Below are 19515 nucleotides of genomic sequence, written 5' to 3' on the forward strand. Positions count from 1 at the left end.
ATATGCTCGTTTGACAGTGCTCACCTGTCAGCCCTTAAATCCTCCGGCATCTTCCCGGAGGGGACGGTGTTCCGGCCGTTTGATCGAGAAATCCGATCAGACACGGTCTCTAACGAATGGCTGTGTTTTAATGCTTTTCCATTCACTTTAGGCCTTCGATTTCCTTTCCCTGATTTTATTACCGAGTTTTTTCACATTACAAAAACCAGGTTCAGTCAAACAATGCCAATGCTTTGGCGAGTGTTGCTTGTTCTTGATCGAATCAAGAACGCCCACATTCCTGAGCTTTCCGTTCATGATCTTCCGTTAGCATACCGGCTTAGATGCCATGGTTCTTGCAGATTTTTGTTCTGTTCTACCTCCAGTAATCCTCTAATACTCCGAGCCACCAGGAACAAGGAGGAATGGAAATCCAAATTTTTCTTTATGAAAAGAGATTCGATCCCTGGTGGAGCGGAATATCCGGTGAAGTGGTTGAGAAAGGGTAGGATTTTGTAACACCCTGAAAACGGGTTTGGTAATAAAACCACGTTAATACTAAAAGAGGGGTGAAGTACCGTTAGTGGTAAAAGTAACCCGGTGAATATATGATTTAAATAAATAAACCTAATATTAAATAAAAAGAGCAATAAACGCTTTATGAATACAAAGTTTATAAGAGGTCCGAGTTAACAACATTTAACATAAAACAGTTAATAACTCCCAAAACCCGCTAAATTAACTAGGAATGATTAACCTAGTTAAGTAATGAGTAATTAAGCAAAAACATTAAGAAAACAAGAACTAATGAACCTTTTTATAGAGGATTGGAACAAAAGGGACCAAGGTTGTAATAAGTGAAACTTGTTATTTAAAAACAAAAAAAAAATCACACACACACATGTGTGTGTGGAACGACCAGGAGAAGGAAAAGAAGGGGATGAACCCTAGCTCAACAAATTTTCAAAATTGAAGATCAATTCAAGACCCAAATCGATGCATGAACATGAATAAACGATCACCAAGTCAAGGGGATCGTAAGGTATGTCAAATTTTTGATATTTTTGAAGTTAAGATTCTTGATGAACTTATGAAAATCGAAATTCAAGCTTGAATGATTGATGTTTGGGTGAAACTAGGATGAATTCATGTTTAGAAACAAACCCCAGTTGAAAACTTGATGAATTAGTGTTAAAAACTAAGGATTTGATGATTACCCATATGTGTGCTAAGTGGGTTTTATGATAAAAAGATGAACACTTGAATTTGGGTGTTAAATGGATGAACATTGATGTTGTGATGCTAGTTCAAGGTGTAGTTCATGTACACTAGACATGAGTGTTTTGGTCAAAAATTACCGAAGCAATTAAGTGATCAAATTAGTTAAGTGAGGTACTGTGCTAAAAAATGTGTTGAAAATATGTTGGTTATGTTCTTTGGAAAAACAATGTTCAGGATACGGCTCAGGATATTGAGCTGTATCTACGATCAAACAATGAGCAAAAAGGTAAAGTAAATGACACGAGATGTACGAGGAAAGCCCTTGATCAATCTAGATCGCCGGCACAAGACCTCGGGAGCTGACAATCGCAGCTGCCTTGTTCTTCTTATTGCTTTAAACTTCAGGATACAGTGCAGGATATAGATCAGATCGCTAAGTGTTACAATGAATTTGTGTGAAAGTTGCGAGAGAGCAAGTGTTAGAGTGTAGAGAGTGTGATTGTGATGTCCTAGTTGATCTGATATACCCACCTATTTATAGTAACGAATTACAAACAATAATCCCTACAAATATGGGCTACTCCGAATATTCCATTACGAACGTTATAAACCGAGTAATACGGCTCCAACGTCTTCCCTTGAACGACTTGGACCGAGTCTTCCGTGGAATAGGTCTTGTTAACGTTGCTAGCTTCTAACCCACGTGCCTGCACATAATCCATTAGTAATCCCGAGGATACCATTCAGGATGTTACCAATATCCTGAACTAGCATCCCGGATGTAAACAGATACAATATAAACAAGATATATATCAAGATAGTTTCTAGGATATGGGCTCAGAATTTCACCCATAACAATTGTCCCCAAAAATGTTACCGTTTGATATCCTAACAGTAACATTTTTCACAATGGCCGAGGCAATTAAGAGATAAGACCATTGATGTGACAGCTTTCAACCACCCGGCCTATATTTACTCATCATACCCTATATCTTCTCACCCTCATCTTCATTTAACCTTTACCGAAGAAAAAAGGTAAACATCTCTCTCTCAACTTCATTTTCATTCTCCCCATTATTCCGGTAACGATATGGCAAGGCAGACAAGATCTAGCTCCGACGACTCTGTTCCCACGTTCATCCACCAAAATATTCTCTAGGATCCGGAGAAAGAAATATGTACCTTTGATGGTGCACACTTGTCAGCCCTTAAAACCTCCGGCATCTTCCCAAAAGGGACGGTGTTCCGGCCGTTTGATCGGGAAATCCGATCAGACATTGTTTCCGACGAGTGGTTGTGTTTTAATGCCTTTCCTTTTACCTTAGGGTTGCAATTTCCTTTCTCGGATTTCATCACTGAGTTCTTTAATGTCACAAAAATCTGCTTCAGTCAGACAATGCCAATGCTTTGGCAAGTCTTGTCTGTTCTTGATCAAATCAAGAACAACCATATCCCTGATCTTTCTGTTCATGACCTCCCCCTAGCATACCGACTTAGGTGCCACGGCTCTTGTCGATTCTTGTTTTATTCTACCTCCAGTGACCCATTAATCCTCCGAGCCACCAGGAATGAAGAGGAATGGAAATCCAAATTCTTTTTTGTAAAAAGAGATTCAATCCCTGGTGGAGCGGATTATCCGGTGAATTGGTTGAAGAAGGGTAGGATTTAGGGTTTAAAGATGATCCTGCCTGTTATCCTGCTTTATATCCTGAACTGACTTTGTCGTTTTCTTGTACAGCTGATTTTAGGAAGCTAGCACCTCCCCTTGCAGATTCTCAAAAAAGAATAGACGCCATCAGGCTCCTTCCAGAGGCAGAGAGAAGTTTCAACCCATCTCCACCAACTCCAAGCCCTCTTTCAAGCGCAAACATGTCTGGTAAGGATCCTGCAAGATATCCTGTACATACATGTTTTTATTTGATATTTTTAGGAGAGGTTTAGAATTTTACTCCCTGTGTGCAGATTCCAGCAAAGTTCCAGTCTATCTAGACCTTGACGAACTTGACAGCTATCCAACTCCAACCATAGTCAAGAAGGAGGCTCCTGCTGCCACTAGCTCCAAGCCACTCCCAGCTCCCAAGGCCAACCCAAGGACTCGCGCTTCCACAGCGAAAAAGAGGAAGGGTCTTGAAGTCAGTGCTCCAAGCTCAGAAGGGTTCTCCTATGACGAACTCAGCTTCACTGATTCCTTAGAGCTAATGACATCCTTCCTTAACAAGGTAATATCCTGGCACATATTCTGCATGTATATCCTGCACATATATCCTGCCTGGATATCCTAACAGGATATCCTGATAGGATATCTTAGTCATTATATATATTCTAACTTGTACCTGTTATTGAGGTGCAGGGCCTCCAGCATTTGCTCCACTTGTATAATGATGCATGTGGTACTGTTGCACTCCATGAAGCCAGGATCAAACAGCTTGAAAGCACCGTTGCTGACCAAGGTGCCATTGCTGAAGCGAAGAGCCGGCACTACGAAAGCCTGCTGAAGAAGGTCACCCAAGAAGCTGAGGTCAAACTTGCCACCGTTCAAATGGATCATGATCAAGCCATGATCAATTTCCGGGAGGGAATCAAGACTTCTGCTATCGTCTCCCTGTTACAAGCACGCATCAAGATGGCCTATGAGGCCAAGGAGACAGGCCTCGTGTGCCCAGCTTGGTCGGTTGACTCTTGGGTGGCCAAGCTAAAGGAGCATGGAGGAAAAGTTGTGCCACTCTCTGTAGAAGCCGGTGAGTCCTCTAAGTCAGCAGAGGTGGTGGATCAGGCTGGAGATAAGAAGGATGCTGGAGCGGATGCTGGTGAGGATGCTGGTGAGGATGCAGGTGCTGAGAAGCCGGGGAAAGCAGGAGAGGATGCCGCTGTGTGAGGGCAACTGAGTGGGCGATGATGGATATTGATGCTTAGGCCGGAGCCCACTTTTTTAGGTTTAATGGTTGATGTCTTGAACAATTTACTTTTCTTGTTTGTTGAACAATTTCAATTTCCTGCACGTAGACAATATGATGGCCAAAGGTGGAGGGATCCTGAGTTTCAGGACGAAGCCCTTGGTCATCAATTAGTATGGTTTATTTTGAACGTTTTTAACAAGTGAAGGTGGAGGTATCTTGGGTTCCAAGACGAAGCCTTCATTTGTTAAGTAAATATGTTAGAAAACTAACTATGCTTTTGGTGAATGGGTCTCAGTTTGAGACGAAGCCAAGAGCATAATCTTTTGCTATGTTAATAATATAACCCTTTTTTGGCTTTATTATTGTTGTCGTTGATATATAAATTTTATTTGTGAAAATTGTTTTATTTGAACATTTTTGAGAATATATTGCAAACGAATCTCGGTAGATATCCTGAAAGATATTCTGATAAGGATATTAAAACACAACCTATTAGTTGTCTAAAAAGGAGAGATCATACCAGAGATTCTTAGTGAATCAATTTCAATTCTCCATTATAAGCTTGTCCCCAGTGCATACTCATAAACTTGAATCCATCCTTTGAATAGTATAACGTATGTCCCCTGTGCTTAACATGGAAACATAAATGTATTCATATTTTGACTCGAATGAATTCCAAATACCCCAGGGCAAAACCCTTGATATCTTGAAATGAACCCTTAGTATACTGGGGATAAACCCTGAGTTTCATGTGCTACAGGCGGGAGTGTATAAACTCCAAGACTTAGAAAGGTGAAAACCTTTAAACCTTAAAGAGTATGAAAATACCCTTTCGTGAGAGAGGGTGATCAATCCTCATATACCTTTAGAATTCAGGATATAGCCAATAGTAACGAAATTGTCAGCCACTTTTACATGGACTGGTCCCGCCACCTTGAACTATCCCTGAATAACTTGCGCTCCAGGCGGGGTGTTTAAACCCAATTCGGGAGAAAGGTGAATACCTTTAAACCTGTGAAGGGATCAGTATCCCTTAAACGTGAGAGAGGGGGCCAATCCTCTAATCTTCCGAGTTATCCTGAGTACACATCCTGGAGCTATATCCTGGAGCATATGTTGCAAAACAATTGTAAACTAAGGTGGGTGTTAGCTTGGCTAACACCCCTCCGATGCCTAAGTCAGTATTGGGTTCAAGATAATAAACAAATATATTTAAAAGAGATAGAACACATACCATTCTGGGATAGAAATTAAATTCTATTCTTATTTGAAATAGAGCTTTAAGTGTATAGCATTCCAAGACCTTGGTAGCATATCCCCTTCCATATTCTTGAGTCTCTATGCTCATTTCCCTGCTTCTGATTCAACTTCGTATGGCCCTTCCCATTTTGGAGCTAACTTGCCATCGGCAGGATTAGTAGTATTCAGAAAAGCCTTTCTTAGCACCCAATCACCAACTTGAAATCTCTTAGTCCTTATGTTCTTATTATATGCTCTGGATATTCTTTGTTGATATGCTGCCATCCTTAGCCTTGTCGTGTCTCTTTTTTCGTCTATGGTATCCAAATCTTGACATAAGGTTTCAGGATTCTGCTCAGGATTCTGTAGGATAGATCTTGCAGTAGGTATCGTCATTTCCGTTGGAATTACTGCTTCTGCTCCGAATACTAAGGAGAATGGGGTTTGGCCGGTTGCATTTTTTACCGTTGTCCTGTCAGCCCATAACACAAAGGGTAATTCCTCTGCCCATCTTCCTTTTTTGGCTCCAAGTCTCTTCTTTAAGTTATTCACTATTATCTTGTTTGAAGATTCAGCTTGTCCATTCGCTTGAGGATGCACCGGAGTAGACGTTATCATTTTGATTCCCCAACTCTTGCAAAAGTTAGTAGTCCTTCTGCTTATAAACTGGGACCCATTGTCACAAATGATTTCAGCTGGTACTCCAAACCTGGTCAGGATATTCCTCTTTATGAAGGATACTACTTCTTGGTCTCTAACTTGAACAAATGCTTCAGCCTCAACCCACTTAGAGAAATAATCCGTCATTGCCAGCATAAAGACTTTTCCTCCCGGAGCTTTTGGTAACTTCCCTACTATATCCATCCCCCATTTCATGAACGGCCAAGGGGACGCTACAGGATATAGTGGTTCAGCTGGTTGATGCAATATGTTACTATGCCTCTGACATGCATCACATCTTCGAGCATATTCTGCGGCATCTTTTCTCATTGTTGGCCAATAATAACCTGTCCTTAGCACTTTCGAAAATAATGACCTGCCCCCGGTATGGTTACCACAATCCCCTTCATGTATATCCTGAAGTACTTCTTTGGCTTCGGGATCCTCCAAGCATCTCAAGTATGGTCCTGCAAGAGATTTCTTGTATAAAATATTATTTATAATAGTGAATCGTGATACCTTCATCCTAAATGCCTTAGGATTTTCATCTTCGGGGATATATCCTTCCTTGAGATATCTCATAATTGGAGTTGTCCAGGATTTAGGATCCTCGTCAGGATACACCACTTCAGGATCCTGAATACTTGCTACTTCCTTATGCTGAGGATCCGTTGCAGTATACAGGATATGTAATATCGGTATTGGGATTCCTTCCGGTATCCTGATTGATGATCCCAGATTTGCCAATGCGTCTGCTTCAGCGTTATCCTCTCTTGGTACCTGTTCAAGTGTAAAAACATCGAAATATCCTACTAATTTTTTAAGAACACCGAGGTATTCCATTAGTTTCTCACCCTTGACTGCATAGGATCCATTAAAATGATTAGTAATTAACAAGGAATCAACATATACTTGCAAATTCTTGATATTCATATTCTTAGCCAATTCTAATCCTGCGATTAAGGCTTCGTATTCTGCCTCATTATTAGTAGCAGGGAATTCACATCTAACAGCCTGGGGTATTATGTCCCCCTGTGGCGATTTTAGTAGTATACCTAAGCCTACACCCCTTATATTAGATGCACCATCAGTATATAGTATCCAGGATCCTAAGTTTTCTCCTAGTTGTTGTACTTCTAGGTCTACTTCATTTTGAATATCACTACTGAAATCAGCCACAAAGTCTGCTAGAGCCTGAGACTTTATTGCATTTCTAGGTTCATATATTAAATCATAGGCACTTAATTTTACTGACCACTTAGCCATTCTACCCGACATCTCCGGTTTCCTAAGCACATTTTTAACAGGATAATTAGTTTTAACATGAATCCTATGTGTTTCAAAATAATGTCTAAGCTTTGTTGATGCCATTACTAGAGCCAGTATTAGTTTTTCTAGGTGAGAATATCTAGTTTCAGCATTTAACAAACTTTTGCTAACATAATAAACAGGATACTGCTGACCTCCGTGATCCTTTACGAGTACTGCACTTACTGCATTCCCTGATACTGCCAGATACAAGGATAATGGTTCACCATCCTCAGGCTTCATCAATAGAGGTGCGGTTGAGAGATACTGCTTCAAATCCTGCAGGGTTGCTTCATGCTTCTCACCCCATTCAAACTTTTTATTCTTTTTCAGGATATCATAGAATTCTTTACACTTTTCTGAGGATCTTGATATAAATCTATTTAAGGCTGCCACTCGTCCTGTTAACCGTTGAACATCCTTCATATTTGAGGGAGACTTTATATCCAAGATAGCTTTTATCTGCTCCGGGCTTGCCTCTATCCCTCTTTTTGTCACCATGTATCCTAAAAACTTTCCTGCCCCCACTCCGAAATGGCACTTTGCAGGATTAAGTTTCATATTATAGCGGTCCAGGATATCGAATGCTCCTTTAATATCCTGAAGATGATCCTCAGCTTTCTTGGATTTAACCACCATATCGTCAATGTACACCTCCATGGTGTCCCCCAGTTTGTCTTTAAACATCATATTCACCAATATCTGGTACGTTGCACCTGCATTTTTTAAACCAAAAGGCATAGTAGTATAACAATAAATACCTGTTGGTATCATGAAAGCAGTATCCTCCTGGTCCGAAGGTTCCATTTGAATCTGCTGGAATCCTGAGGATGCATCCATGAAGGTCAACATTTCATGACCGGCAGTGGCATCCACCATCGAGTCTATATGAGGCAGAGGGAATGGGTCTTTTGGACAAGCTTTGTTCAGGTCTGTGTAGTCTACACAGACTCTCCACTTCCCATTCTTCTTTTGAACCACTACCACATTTGCTAGCCATCTAGGGAATTTGACTTCTCTAATCATCCTGGACTTCAATAATCTTTCAACTTCCTCTTGGATAATCGCATTCCGCTCAGGGGCGAATTTCCTTCTCTTTTGTTGCATAGGCTTGAATGATCTGTCAATTCCAAGCTTGTTAGTAATAATGTCTTTAGATATACCTGTCATATCCTCATGCTTCCATGCAAACGTTGACATCCTGCATTTCAAAAAGTTAATTAATTGTTCTTCAATATCCTGAGGGATATTGGTTCCCACGAGCACCGAAATATCGGGATTATCCTGGTCTAGGATAATTTTCTTCACTTCCTGCTCCGGATCCTCCACGATATCTTGGGCCCGCGTCTTTAATTGCTATGCTGCACTAGGTTTGGTTGAGGATTTCATCGAGGATGAATAGCATTCTTTTGCCTCCTGCTGGTCACTGTCGATCTTGACAACCCCCCAAGGGGTAGGGATCTTGATGCATTGGTGATATGTTGATGGTACGGCCTTCATATCGTGGATCCATGGTCTTCCTAGGATGATGTTATAGCAGGATAGAGAATCCATCACACAGAAACGCTGCATCTTGTTGACTCCTTCGACATATACGGGCAGCTTTATCTCTCCCACTGTGTTCCTAGCTTCTCCACTGAAACCAACGAGCACAGTGGACTTTGAAGTGATATCCATCGGAGACACATTCATTCTCTTCAGAGTCTCTAGTTGTATTATGTTGACGGAGCTGCCATTATCAACCAGTATCCTGCGTACAAAATGGTTAGCCACATATAATGTTATTACCAGGGCATCATGGTGAGGATCCTAGACAGTATCCCTATCATCTGCATCAAAAGTGATCACTTTGTCAGTTGTGAGGGTAGTCATCCTGACAGGTTTGTCTCCCCTCTCGGCCTTAGCTTCGTTTGCATGTCTCTTTGCTGCCGAGTACGAAGTTCCACAAATGTCGGATCCTCCCGAAATGAAGTTGATTATCTTGGCATCGGCGGGAGGTGATGCCGCTCGCTCAGGATCCTTCTCGGTATCCTGAGCCTTATTCTTCTTTCTCCCTAAGAGATCTTTCAAATATCCGTTGCTTAGAAGATAGCTTATTTCTTTCCTCAGAGCGATGCAATCCTCAGTCATATGTCCAAAATCTTCGTGGAAAGCACACCATTTAGACTTGTCTTTCCAATCCGCTTTTTGTTGATTCTTTCGAGGCCACCTGGCGTTATCTCCCAAGCCCTGCATAGCATACATTAGTTCAGGTATATTAACAGAAAAACAATATTCAGATAATTCAGGATATTCTTCAGGATCCTCGTCTTCAACAGCATTCACTCTCTTGTTATCATTTCTGCCATATGGCTTAGAGCGATATGGCCTATATGAGGATTCCGATTTCCTGTTAGTCGATTCGTATGTTGGGGATGCATTCATCCTTTCTTGCATTTTTCTGTCATCCTCCAACCGAATATATCTTAGAGCCTTGTTCCGGGCTTCATCCAGGTTCCTGCATGGGTTCATTACAAGGTCTTGATAGAATTGAGAGTCCTTTTGCAGCCCCATCTTGAAAGCTTGCACAGCTGTTGCAACATCAAGATGGGGAATGTCTAGTGATTCCCGGCTGAACTTGTTCACATAATCCCTAAGGGATTCCTGAGGCCCTTGTGTTATCCTGTAGAGATCACTTGTTAATTTTTCAAAGCTTCTACTACAAGAAAATTGACTATTAAATAAATTTACTAAGTGAGCAAAAGATGTAATCGAATGTGGAGGAACATTCAAGAGTCATTTCAAAGCCGATCCTGTCAAGGTTGAACCAAAACCCTTGCACAAGCACGCTTCCTTGAGCTCCGGAGGGATAGGGTTGATCTCCATCCTTTCCCTATACTGGGCAATATGCTCTTCAGGATCCGTGGTTCCGTCGTAAAGCTTCATGTTCGGAGTCTGGAATCTTTTTGGGATTTCAGCATCGCATATAGGATGCACGAACCGAGATATCCTGTGGCTATCCTGGGATACTTCAGGAATTGGCTGCACCACCCCAGGTACACTGGATATCATATCCTTTAATTTCTGAAGCTCCCTGGATAATTCTGACGCTACAGTTGTATTCTGCAGAGATCCAACACTGTTAGTGGCAATAGCATTATTAGTATTTGATACGTTACCCGTTAGAGGATTTTGCCCATATCCTGAAGCATATCTTGAGCTCGAGCTCCTCACAGTTGATATCCTGACCGAGGAGGGTATTTCAGGAGTATGATTCTGAGGAAGGCTGGGCACAATATTCCCCCTGTTATCCTCAGTATACACAGCTGAACTAAAGTTCAACGCTCTGGGATGTAATGGAGTGACATTATCCTCAGCAGATCTGCTCGAGCCAGACTTCAGGAGTTGTATTTCCCTTAAAAGCATTTGGTTTGTTTCCTGTTGCTGCCTCATTTGTTCCTGCACACTTCCAAATAAGGTTAGAATTTCATCGTTAGAAGCTAAAACAGGAGCAGATCCTTGGACACTCCGAGTAGGGATAACATCTTGAGATTGTGTAGAGGCTGGCATCCTTGGAGGAGGTGGTGGAAGCACCGAACCAACTGTTGCAGAAGTTGTAGCAGACACAGTAGAAGAGCTCATGTTTGATCTTGAGGCCATTGTAAACAATGTGGCAAAAAGTTTTGAAAACAGAAAACCGATTAACGATTTCACAAAGATTTTTAGTAAAGAGAGCACCACTTGCCCCACGGTGGGCGCCAAATTGTTTTGGTAAAAAATTACCGAAGCAATTAAGTGATCAAATTAGTTAAGTGAGGTAGTGTGCTAAAAAATGTGTTGAAAATATGCTGGTTATGTTCTTTGGAAAAACAGTGTTCAGGATACGGCTCAGGATGTTGAGTTGTATCTACGATCAAACAATGAGCAAAAAGGTAAAGTAAATGACACGAGATGTACGAGGAAAGCCCTTGATCAATCTAGATCGCCGGCACAAAACCTCGGGAGCTGACAATCGCAGCTGCCTTGTTCTTCTTATTGCTTTAAACTTCAGGATACAGTGCAGGATATAGATCAGATCGCTAAGTGTTACAATGAATTTGTGTGAAAGTTGCGAGAGAGCAAGTGTTAGAGTGTAGAGAGTGTGATTGTGATGTCCTAGTTGATCTGATATACCCACCTATTTATAGTAACGAATTACAAACAATAATCCCTACAAATATGGGCTACTCCGAATATTCCATTACGAACGTTATAAACCGAGTAATACGGCTCCAACGTCTTCCCTTGAACGACTTGGACCGAGTCTTCCGTGGAATAGGTCTTGTTAACGTTGCTAGCTTCTAACCCACGTGCCTGCACATAATCCATTAGTAATCCTGAGGATACCATTCAGGATGTTACCAATATCCTGAACTAGCATCCCGGATGTAAACAGATACAATATAAACAAGATATATATCAAGATATTTTCCAGGATATGGGCTCAGAATTTCACCCATAACAATGAGGCTTGATTTTGATGCTAAAACTTAGTGACATATGTGTGTTTGTAATGATATATTGATAAAATTGGGGTAAGGTGTTCAAGAGATTGGTTAGAGACTAATCTTGAATGCGAAACCCGCCAAGTGTTCGATGAAATGCTTAAATAAATATGGTGCAGACCTGAATTTTAAAAATTCACAATAAATCATAGAAACATCGTTAGAAGACGTACCATATATGCCTAGAAAGGTTTCTGAGTAATCTGCATTTCGTTAGTTAACATGATGACTTGGTTCAGATGTTAAATGGGTCAAAACCGTCGAATTCAGTGGCTATTTCAAAAAGACAGCATGCTATTTGAGCTAAAAATAAGTTGCTGTCCTGATTTTGTAAAAATCATATAAAATCATAGACACATCGTTAGAAGACGTACCATATATGCCTAGAAAGGTATTTGAGAGTTCTACGATCCATCTTTGAACATGTTGATCTAATTCAGCTTTTAAATGGCTCAAAATGGTCAATTACAGCAGCTGAATACAAAATCACTGCACATTAATAATGTTCTTATTAACCAAGAAAAAGACATAGGATTGTATATACTTGCTTTAGGCATGAAGTATTGATTGTTGGGAACAAATAACACTTTATGTGACATGCTTAAAGTGTTTAAAATCACTTACTAACTAGTTTGTATAAATAACTTCACTAACGGGTCAAATGGTTAGTGAATGAAAAGATTTATGGTATAAAACTAGTTGTTGAATATATGGCATGATTTGATTGATAAGTGTGTAAAAAAAGAGAGAGACCATAGGGTGATGGCCATTGTATAGAATGACCAATCTAACCATCTTATGGATGTTATGATATAGTTTGACTCTAAACAAACTAGGTGGGAGCTTGGAAAGAAACAGGTCAAACGGATGATGGATGCGAAGAATGTTTGCGCGGACGCGAGGTAAGTAAAGCTTACACCTTTATCGTAAGATATGTATTTATTTACAGATTATAAATACGACAAGGTTATATTTAAAATATGATTTTGACATGAAAAGATACGGGTCGGAACGTATCAAAAGACGAAAAACCATGTTTAATGTTAAAAATGGGTGAAATGGTAATTTGGTCATGGGATGACATAAATAAAAATGAGTTTTTGAATGACTACTTTCTAAGTAAGCCTAAACGAATAAAAAGGGTAAAATGGTGATCTAGTCAAATATAAGCGCTAAATGTTTGGTCGTTTAGACCAAACGGGTCAAATGGTAATGTTGATACCATTTGACAATTAACGACTAATAAGTGTTTGTGGAGTTTTATGCACACAGGATAAATCAGCTTATGAATTAGCGATGCTATGAATTAGCGATTATTGAGACAAGGTATTAAAACGGGTCAATATGTTGATCGGAGCCAGGTACGCATAAATAAGTTTATAGTTAAAAAAATGCGATTTTGGTTAAATAATTAGTGAACATGTATTATGATTTTGTAACCGGGTAAACGACCCTTAGAGGTTGTTTAGGAACATGTATAATGATTTTGTAACCCTTAGACATGTATAAGAATTATAGGCATAAACTTTCGTGGGTCAAATGCCTAAAAAATGGGTCATTAGCGTAAAATGACTAACCGAATGGTAAAACTTAGGATAATGGGTTCAATACGTTAAATCCACCACGAAAATAGTGGTGGCGGAATATAAGTAGATATTAAAATATGGGAATATGAAGTTAGAAATGACTGAGTTTGGCTTCTGCGTAAAAGCGCTTAGATACCCTTAACGGGTCAAAACAAGCGCATAAGTATAAACGGGTTAATGATGTATAATAACCCGTGATTTGAGCCTCGTGTGATAGAAAACCTTAAAATATGATATCCACGAGAATTAGGGTGTAATAAACAAGTTGGTTTGATGATAGTATAAACGGGTCAAAAGCGTTGTTAAAAGTTTAACAATTAAAATTAAGCCGAAGGCCTAAAACCTAGAAAATTTTAAATCCGGATGTCGAATTTTAACTGCATGTGATGGGGAATCAAATTACGAACGCGTAGGAAAAAGAATCATGCAAATCGGATAAGTAAATAAAAAGTTATGGCACTTTAAAGTTTGATTTTCGATTAAAAACAAAGCTGGGCTGATATGCAGGTCCCAGACATGAACCTGCTGGAAACTGGTCTCCCCCGTGGCACGCGAGGGGGCATTATGACATCAGCGCGACTCGCGACAGGCGTCGCGACACGCGGAAGAACAAGGGATGCTTCTCGCGTGTCGCGAGCGGCACTAGTCCGGAAAATTATTTTCATTTTGTTGGTTTGATGCTACGAACTTGTTTAATCTTATTTTTAAGTTATCAAAACTAACTTTTAAGTTAGTTTTGATCATAGGTGAATATCAGGAGTACCCGGATGAAGATCAAGCGACGTACAAGAACCGAACACATGAAAATGAAGCTTCCGCAAGTTGTTTCGTCGTTATTTTTTTACGATGAATTCAATCACATTATGTTGTATTATTTTAAATTGTAAAAGTTTTAATTTACCCGTATTTTTCAACGTATATGTAATCATAATTACATGTTTATTTTCGTAATTTATACGAAAAGCGTCATTTAATAGTAAGGGTGTTACAAGTTGGTAATCAGAGCTCAAGGTTGTTGACAAATGTGTTCGGTTCGAGGCTTGATCGCAAATCCGGTAAGTACATGTATATCAATGGTTTAGTATGATTAAAGTGTTGAGAACAACACATAGGGTTATCGTGGAATACACGTTATACCAATCAAATCGATAAAGGGTAGATATAGTCAACGAAATTACGTGTGTTGACACGTATAAATAGTGGAAAAGCCTTGTATTATGATACGGGTAATTGTTGATGTTGACATTAATGTTTTAATTGAAGGACACTCACATCTGAAGATGACGAGAGTTGAACGAATTGCGGATATGACGGTGGAACGGTCCGAGGTATGAGAAGGAGAGCATACTCATCAAGGACCTAAATCGCGTAGCGATCGCGAATAAGGTTAACGGCAAGAGAAGCCCGTTAGGGCAAGCATTACCAGGTGCACATTTTAAATTTAATCGCGCAAATAGCAATATGCAACAAACATGTAGAGAATGATTGTTGCATATGTAAATTAAAAGCTTGGAAAACCTGAATAAAATACCTATTCAGGATATTATTTCCAAGAAAACTAAATAGAGGCGTTACTTACATGGGGAGTAACGTGAAAATTATAAAAAGTCATGTATATCAGGTGTTGATCGCTTACTCTGGCCAAGTAAGTAGTGAACACGTGGTACCATGAACTTTTATGATGGACATACTTACATCCGATGTAGTAAGGAAAGGGTGAATGGGACTGATTAAAAAGGTACCTAAAACGGATCAAATAAGTAAAATATTTTATAATAAACGTAAACGTAAGCCGGATGACGGAAGCGTATTACGTTAGAATAACGAGCCTGAGAGAAGGGACAAGGATCAAAGTAAATGAAAATACAGACCGACTAATAGGAATACTAAGGCATAGAGATAATAGTTTGACTGTCACAAGTGATGAAATTCACACGGACAAGTTAAACGAGTTAAATAAAGAATAACGCTTGATAACCTAAGTAAGCGCGAACCGAATAAATAAAAGCATGAGATATTAACAAATCTATATAAAAGGTTATGGGATAGTGTAGAAAGGGAAAACGCAAACCAGTAAAACTGGAGAGCTAAGAACGTTAAGATAAAAGAACCCGGGTAAAGGGTTGTAATGAAGTATAAGTATGGACCGAGAAACGGTGAGTGTAAGAACAAACCGACGTGTAAATGACGTAAGGAGTCAAAAAGTCGGAAGATTAGTCTGAAAGTAAACGAATTGTTGGTACATACGTCTGTCGACTTCGTCTTGTATCGAGTCTTGTAGTGTATTACATAGATAGTGATCTGGATACGGGAGTATATCTGAGGTGGTACACATGTAAAAGTTAAGATTTTAAAACACTAAATCCGTATCCTGAACAAATTGAAAATTGTGTGAAAATTTAAGAGGATCAATATATCGACAATCAAAGCAAATTGTTTAATGTTGTGAATGAAATCTAAGCTTAACTGTACTCGTATCTTGTCGGCAGCTGATATGATCCCCTAACACGCTCACAAAAATATTGTGTGTACAGTTTGTTGCTTATCAAAAAAAAAAAAAAAAAAAACCCAAAAAGATTGTCTATTTGTTTGGCATTTTATAAAATCCAAAAAGATTTGCATTTCATCTTAGTTTTGACAACAGACGTTGGGGATCAGATGATCAAAGTCTTATGTGCTGAACAAGTCTGGATCATGAGGGTTGGGTAAGAAGAAGTTTGAGAAAAGTGTTGGTAATTGATTGAAAGTTTAAATGTTCATTAATTTGAACTAAAACCAGTTTCAGAAAATCAGCATCTTCATAAACAATTAGCCAAGGTCATTAATTTGGACTTGACAGGCTAAACAATTGACCAAGGTCATTAACTTGGACTTTGTTAATTGGGTGTGACGGTAAAATCTCAAAAATGTCAAAAAGTTTGAAGTTTTTAAAAAAGTGCTATTTCAAACGAAATAGCTATTTCGCACGAAATAACTATTTCGCTTGAAAAATGTAATTCCGCTGGAAACCTTGATTTCGCTTGAACCAGTAATTTTGTTTGAAAAGGACTCAATGCCCATTTCGCACGAAATAAGGATGTCTATATAAAGGGGTCTGATTTCGCTTGAACAGAACATTTCTGTTATTTCGCTTCAAAAGTCCCTATCAAGGCGATTTCGAACGAAACATCAAATTCATAGATTTTAAGCCGTTATTCTGTCTAAATTGTTGCTCATAATCTGATTTTAGTTGGCTTACTCAACTATAATCATGGGAAAGGTGAGAAATCTTAGAGATTTGACACAGATCTGAACTGTTTTCGTTTGAACGATGATAAAGAGGACATCGAACTTAGATCTAGGGTTTATCTGTGTGTAAAATTGATCGATTAACACACCCATGGACTCGGAATATGATATAGATCTTGTTTAGGGCTTCAATTTGATCTAAATAACATATTTTTTGTATGTTGTCGGTAGATCTGAACTGAAAACTTAGATCTAGGTTAAATTTGTGGTTAAAATTGAACCATAAACAGGTCCTTGTGCTCGGAATTCAATAAAGAACAAACCCAGATAATCAATTTGTTCATCAGTTCATGAAAAATCATTGATTTGATGTTATCAGTTTCAAACGAAATCAAAAGTGGATTTCAAACGAAATTATGACCTATTTCGTACGAAATAGGTATTCCATTTGAACATGGTATTTCGCTTCAAATGGCTTTCTGTTTGAAATGGGTATTTCGTTTGAAACATGTGATTTCGTTTTAAAATGTGATTTCGTTTCAAACAGTGATTTCGCTCCAAACTGTTATTTCGCATGAGATGTGTTTTCGTTTGAAATGATTTCGTTTGAATGTTGTATGTGTTGAAAAATTTTCTAAGTGTTGATTTGATTGTATGTTGTAATTTTTCAGGCTTCAAATGTGGTATTTGATCCACTACACAACATTTGTTGTGTTTACGATGAGGAGAAGATACCAAAGATGGCCGAATTCAAGAGTATTCTGGAGTTTATGAAAAGATTGCCGATTCAGAAAGCTTTGACAAATCAACATCTGGTTTTCAAATCACACATTGAACGCTTCTGGAAAAACGCAACGTATGAAGAAAATGAAGACAAACCAATCATTATCACAGAGCAGCTTATACGTGAGGTGATAGACTTTCCGGATGAAGAAAATTCTCCGTCAAAGTTTCCAGAGAAGATGGTAAAGGGTTGCATGTTGTGGATGGGTTATAGAGGACCACTGAACAAGGATAACTACTTGAAAGCGTGTTTTTCCAAGCCTTACAAGTTTCTTATACATTCAGTGTTGCATGCTCTCAGTCACAGGAAGGGAGGTTACGATGTGATGATGGATTATCAAATGAACATGGTGACTGCTCTCGTGTTAAACAAGAAGTATAACTTTTCAAAGATTGTGTTTCATTACATGGTAGAGAATATTACTTCGAAAAGCAAGACTTGGGTTTATCCACGATTTGTTCAGATGATGTTAGACCATGCTTATCCTGGTTTGGAGAGAGATGAAAACAATGATCTGTAAGAATTATTCTGTATGGATAATGAATCTTTGAAACAATTGGCCAGATATCACCCAAACCATCCAGAGCCATCAACAAAAGCTGAATTCTTTGGTTTCATAAAAGACAAAAATTATCAAGATCTAGATCCGATTTAAAATCAAAAGTGGAGGAATGACGAAGAAATGAAAGAAGCAAGTTATGCAGATGAGTTGAACACACTTGCAAGCTTTAAAGAAACTAGAAACGAGTGGTTCTTGAAAGAATAGAAAAAGAAAAGAAGCAGGAAAACAACTCCAAAAGTTTAAGTAGAGGAGGGTTCATCTTCTCAACCAAAGAGAAAGCGTCAAATGAAAAGTGTTGAGACTATGCTTGTTGATGAATCTGAGGAAGAAGATGAAGCTGAAGGTGAAGCTGAAGCTGAAGTTAATGTTGAAGGAGATGTTCGTTTATCTCCTGATTCTGCAAAGTTGTTGAAATCTCTTACTAAATATAATGCTGGAAAAGAAAAGACAGCTGGTGAAGAAGGTGATAATGAAGATAAAAGTTCATCAAGTTCATCTGATGAAGAAATTGATGAAACTAAACGTGTAGAAAGAATTAGAGCTGAGATTGAAAAAGAGAAGCAGCTCAAGAGAAAGAGGAGAGAGGATAAGGATGATGAATTGTACAAACCATCTCCTGAGCATGTTATAGATTCTCAGACACCTCCATCATCTGGTGGCAGGAAGAAAGCAAGTGCAAGAAAGCGAGTTGTTACTCCTAGTGCAGCAAGAAGAAAGATAACAATCAAGCTGCCTAAACGTACACTAAAGTCAAAACCAAGTCAACCACCATCACCACCACCTGAACCATCACCACCTCATTCACCACATAAATCACCGCCAAAACAACCTACACCACCACCATCACCTCCACCACATCTATCTCCACCACATCTATCACCACCACACCAAACACCAATCCAAGAACAACCTATTGTCATCATAGCAAATTTTTCAAACACCACCATCCTCACAACCACCTGTTCAAATTACACCTGGTTCTTCTGGTTACAAAACTTTTCCACATGTTCCGGAGGGTATTACTCTTGAAGAAATTTGAGATTTCGGTTTTGCTAATGATGAACAAGTAAAGAGGTTGGAAAAGAAAATGGAAGAAGTATTAGTTAAAAACAAAAAGTTGGTGGGTCTAAAATCAATGAGAAGCTTGTTTTAAGTATCGTTCTCTGTTTCTACTCATTCCTTAGACTACTTCTAGGCTGTTTGTTTGTTTCCAGAAAAATACAAAAACATTAGAAAATCTGAAAAATCCAAAAACATTGAAAAACTAAAAAAAAGAGTTTGTGTAAAAAGGGAAAATGATAGTACATCAGCTAGACAGATACAGTACGCTAAAGAATTGTAAAGTTTAAAATGTGTTAAACAGTCTTGCAAAAGATGTGTCGATAGGTTTTTACACATTTAGTAGATTTGTTTAGGATATAAACAATAATAACAACTTGCTTTTACATGGGCAACATCTCCAGGATATATAGGTAACCCCTGAAATCTCATTTGAAAGGTCCTATTTCTGATATACTAGGTCTTTGTA

The 19515-nt window shown here is 38.9% G+C and overlaps 1 protein-coding gene across 1 annotated transcript; it reads left to right on the top strand.

Moving 5' to 3' along the window:
* The first annotated feature begins 18272 nt into the window (after window positions 1-18272).
* On the top strand, window positions 18273-19016 carry LOC110881702 (histone-lysine N-methyltransferase SETD1B-like). The gene has a single exon (XM_022129884.1). It carries the CDS (start codon window positions 18273-18275, stop codon window positions 19014-19016), a length of 744 nt encoding a protein of 247 aa, XP_021985576.1.
* The last annotated feature ends 499 nt before the right edge of the window (window positions 19017-19515 follow it).

This window comes from Helianthus annuus, chromosome 4, assembly GCF_002127325.2.
Source record: "Helianthus annuus cultivar XRQ/B chromosome 4, HanXRQr2.0-SUNRISE, whole genome shotgun sequence".
Taxonomy (NCBI): Eukaryota; Viridiplantae; Streptophyta; class Magnoliopsida; order Asterales; family Asteraceae; genus Helianthus; species Helianthus annuus.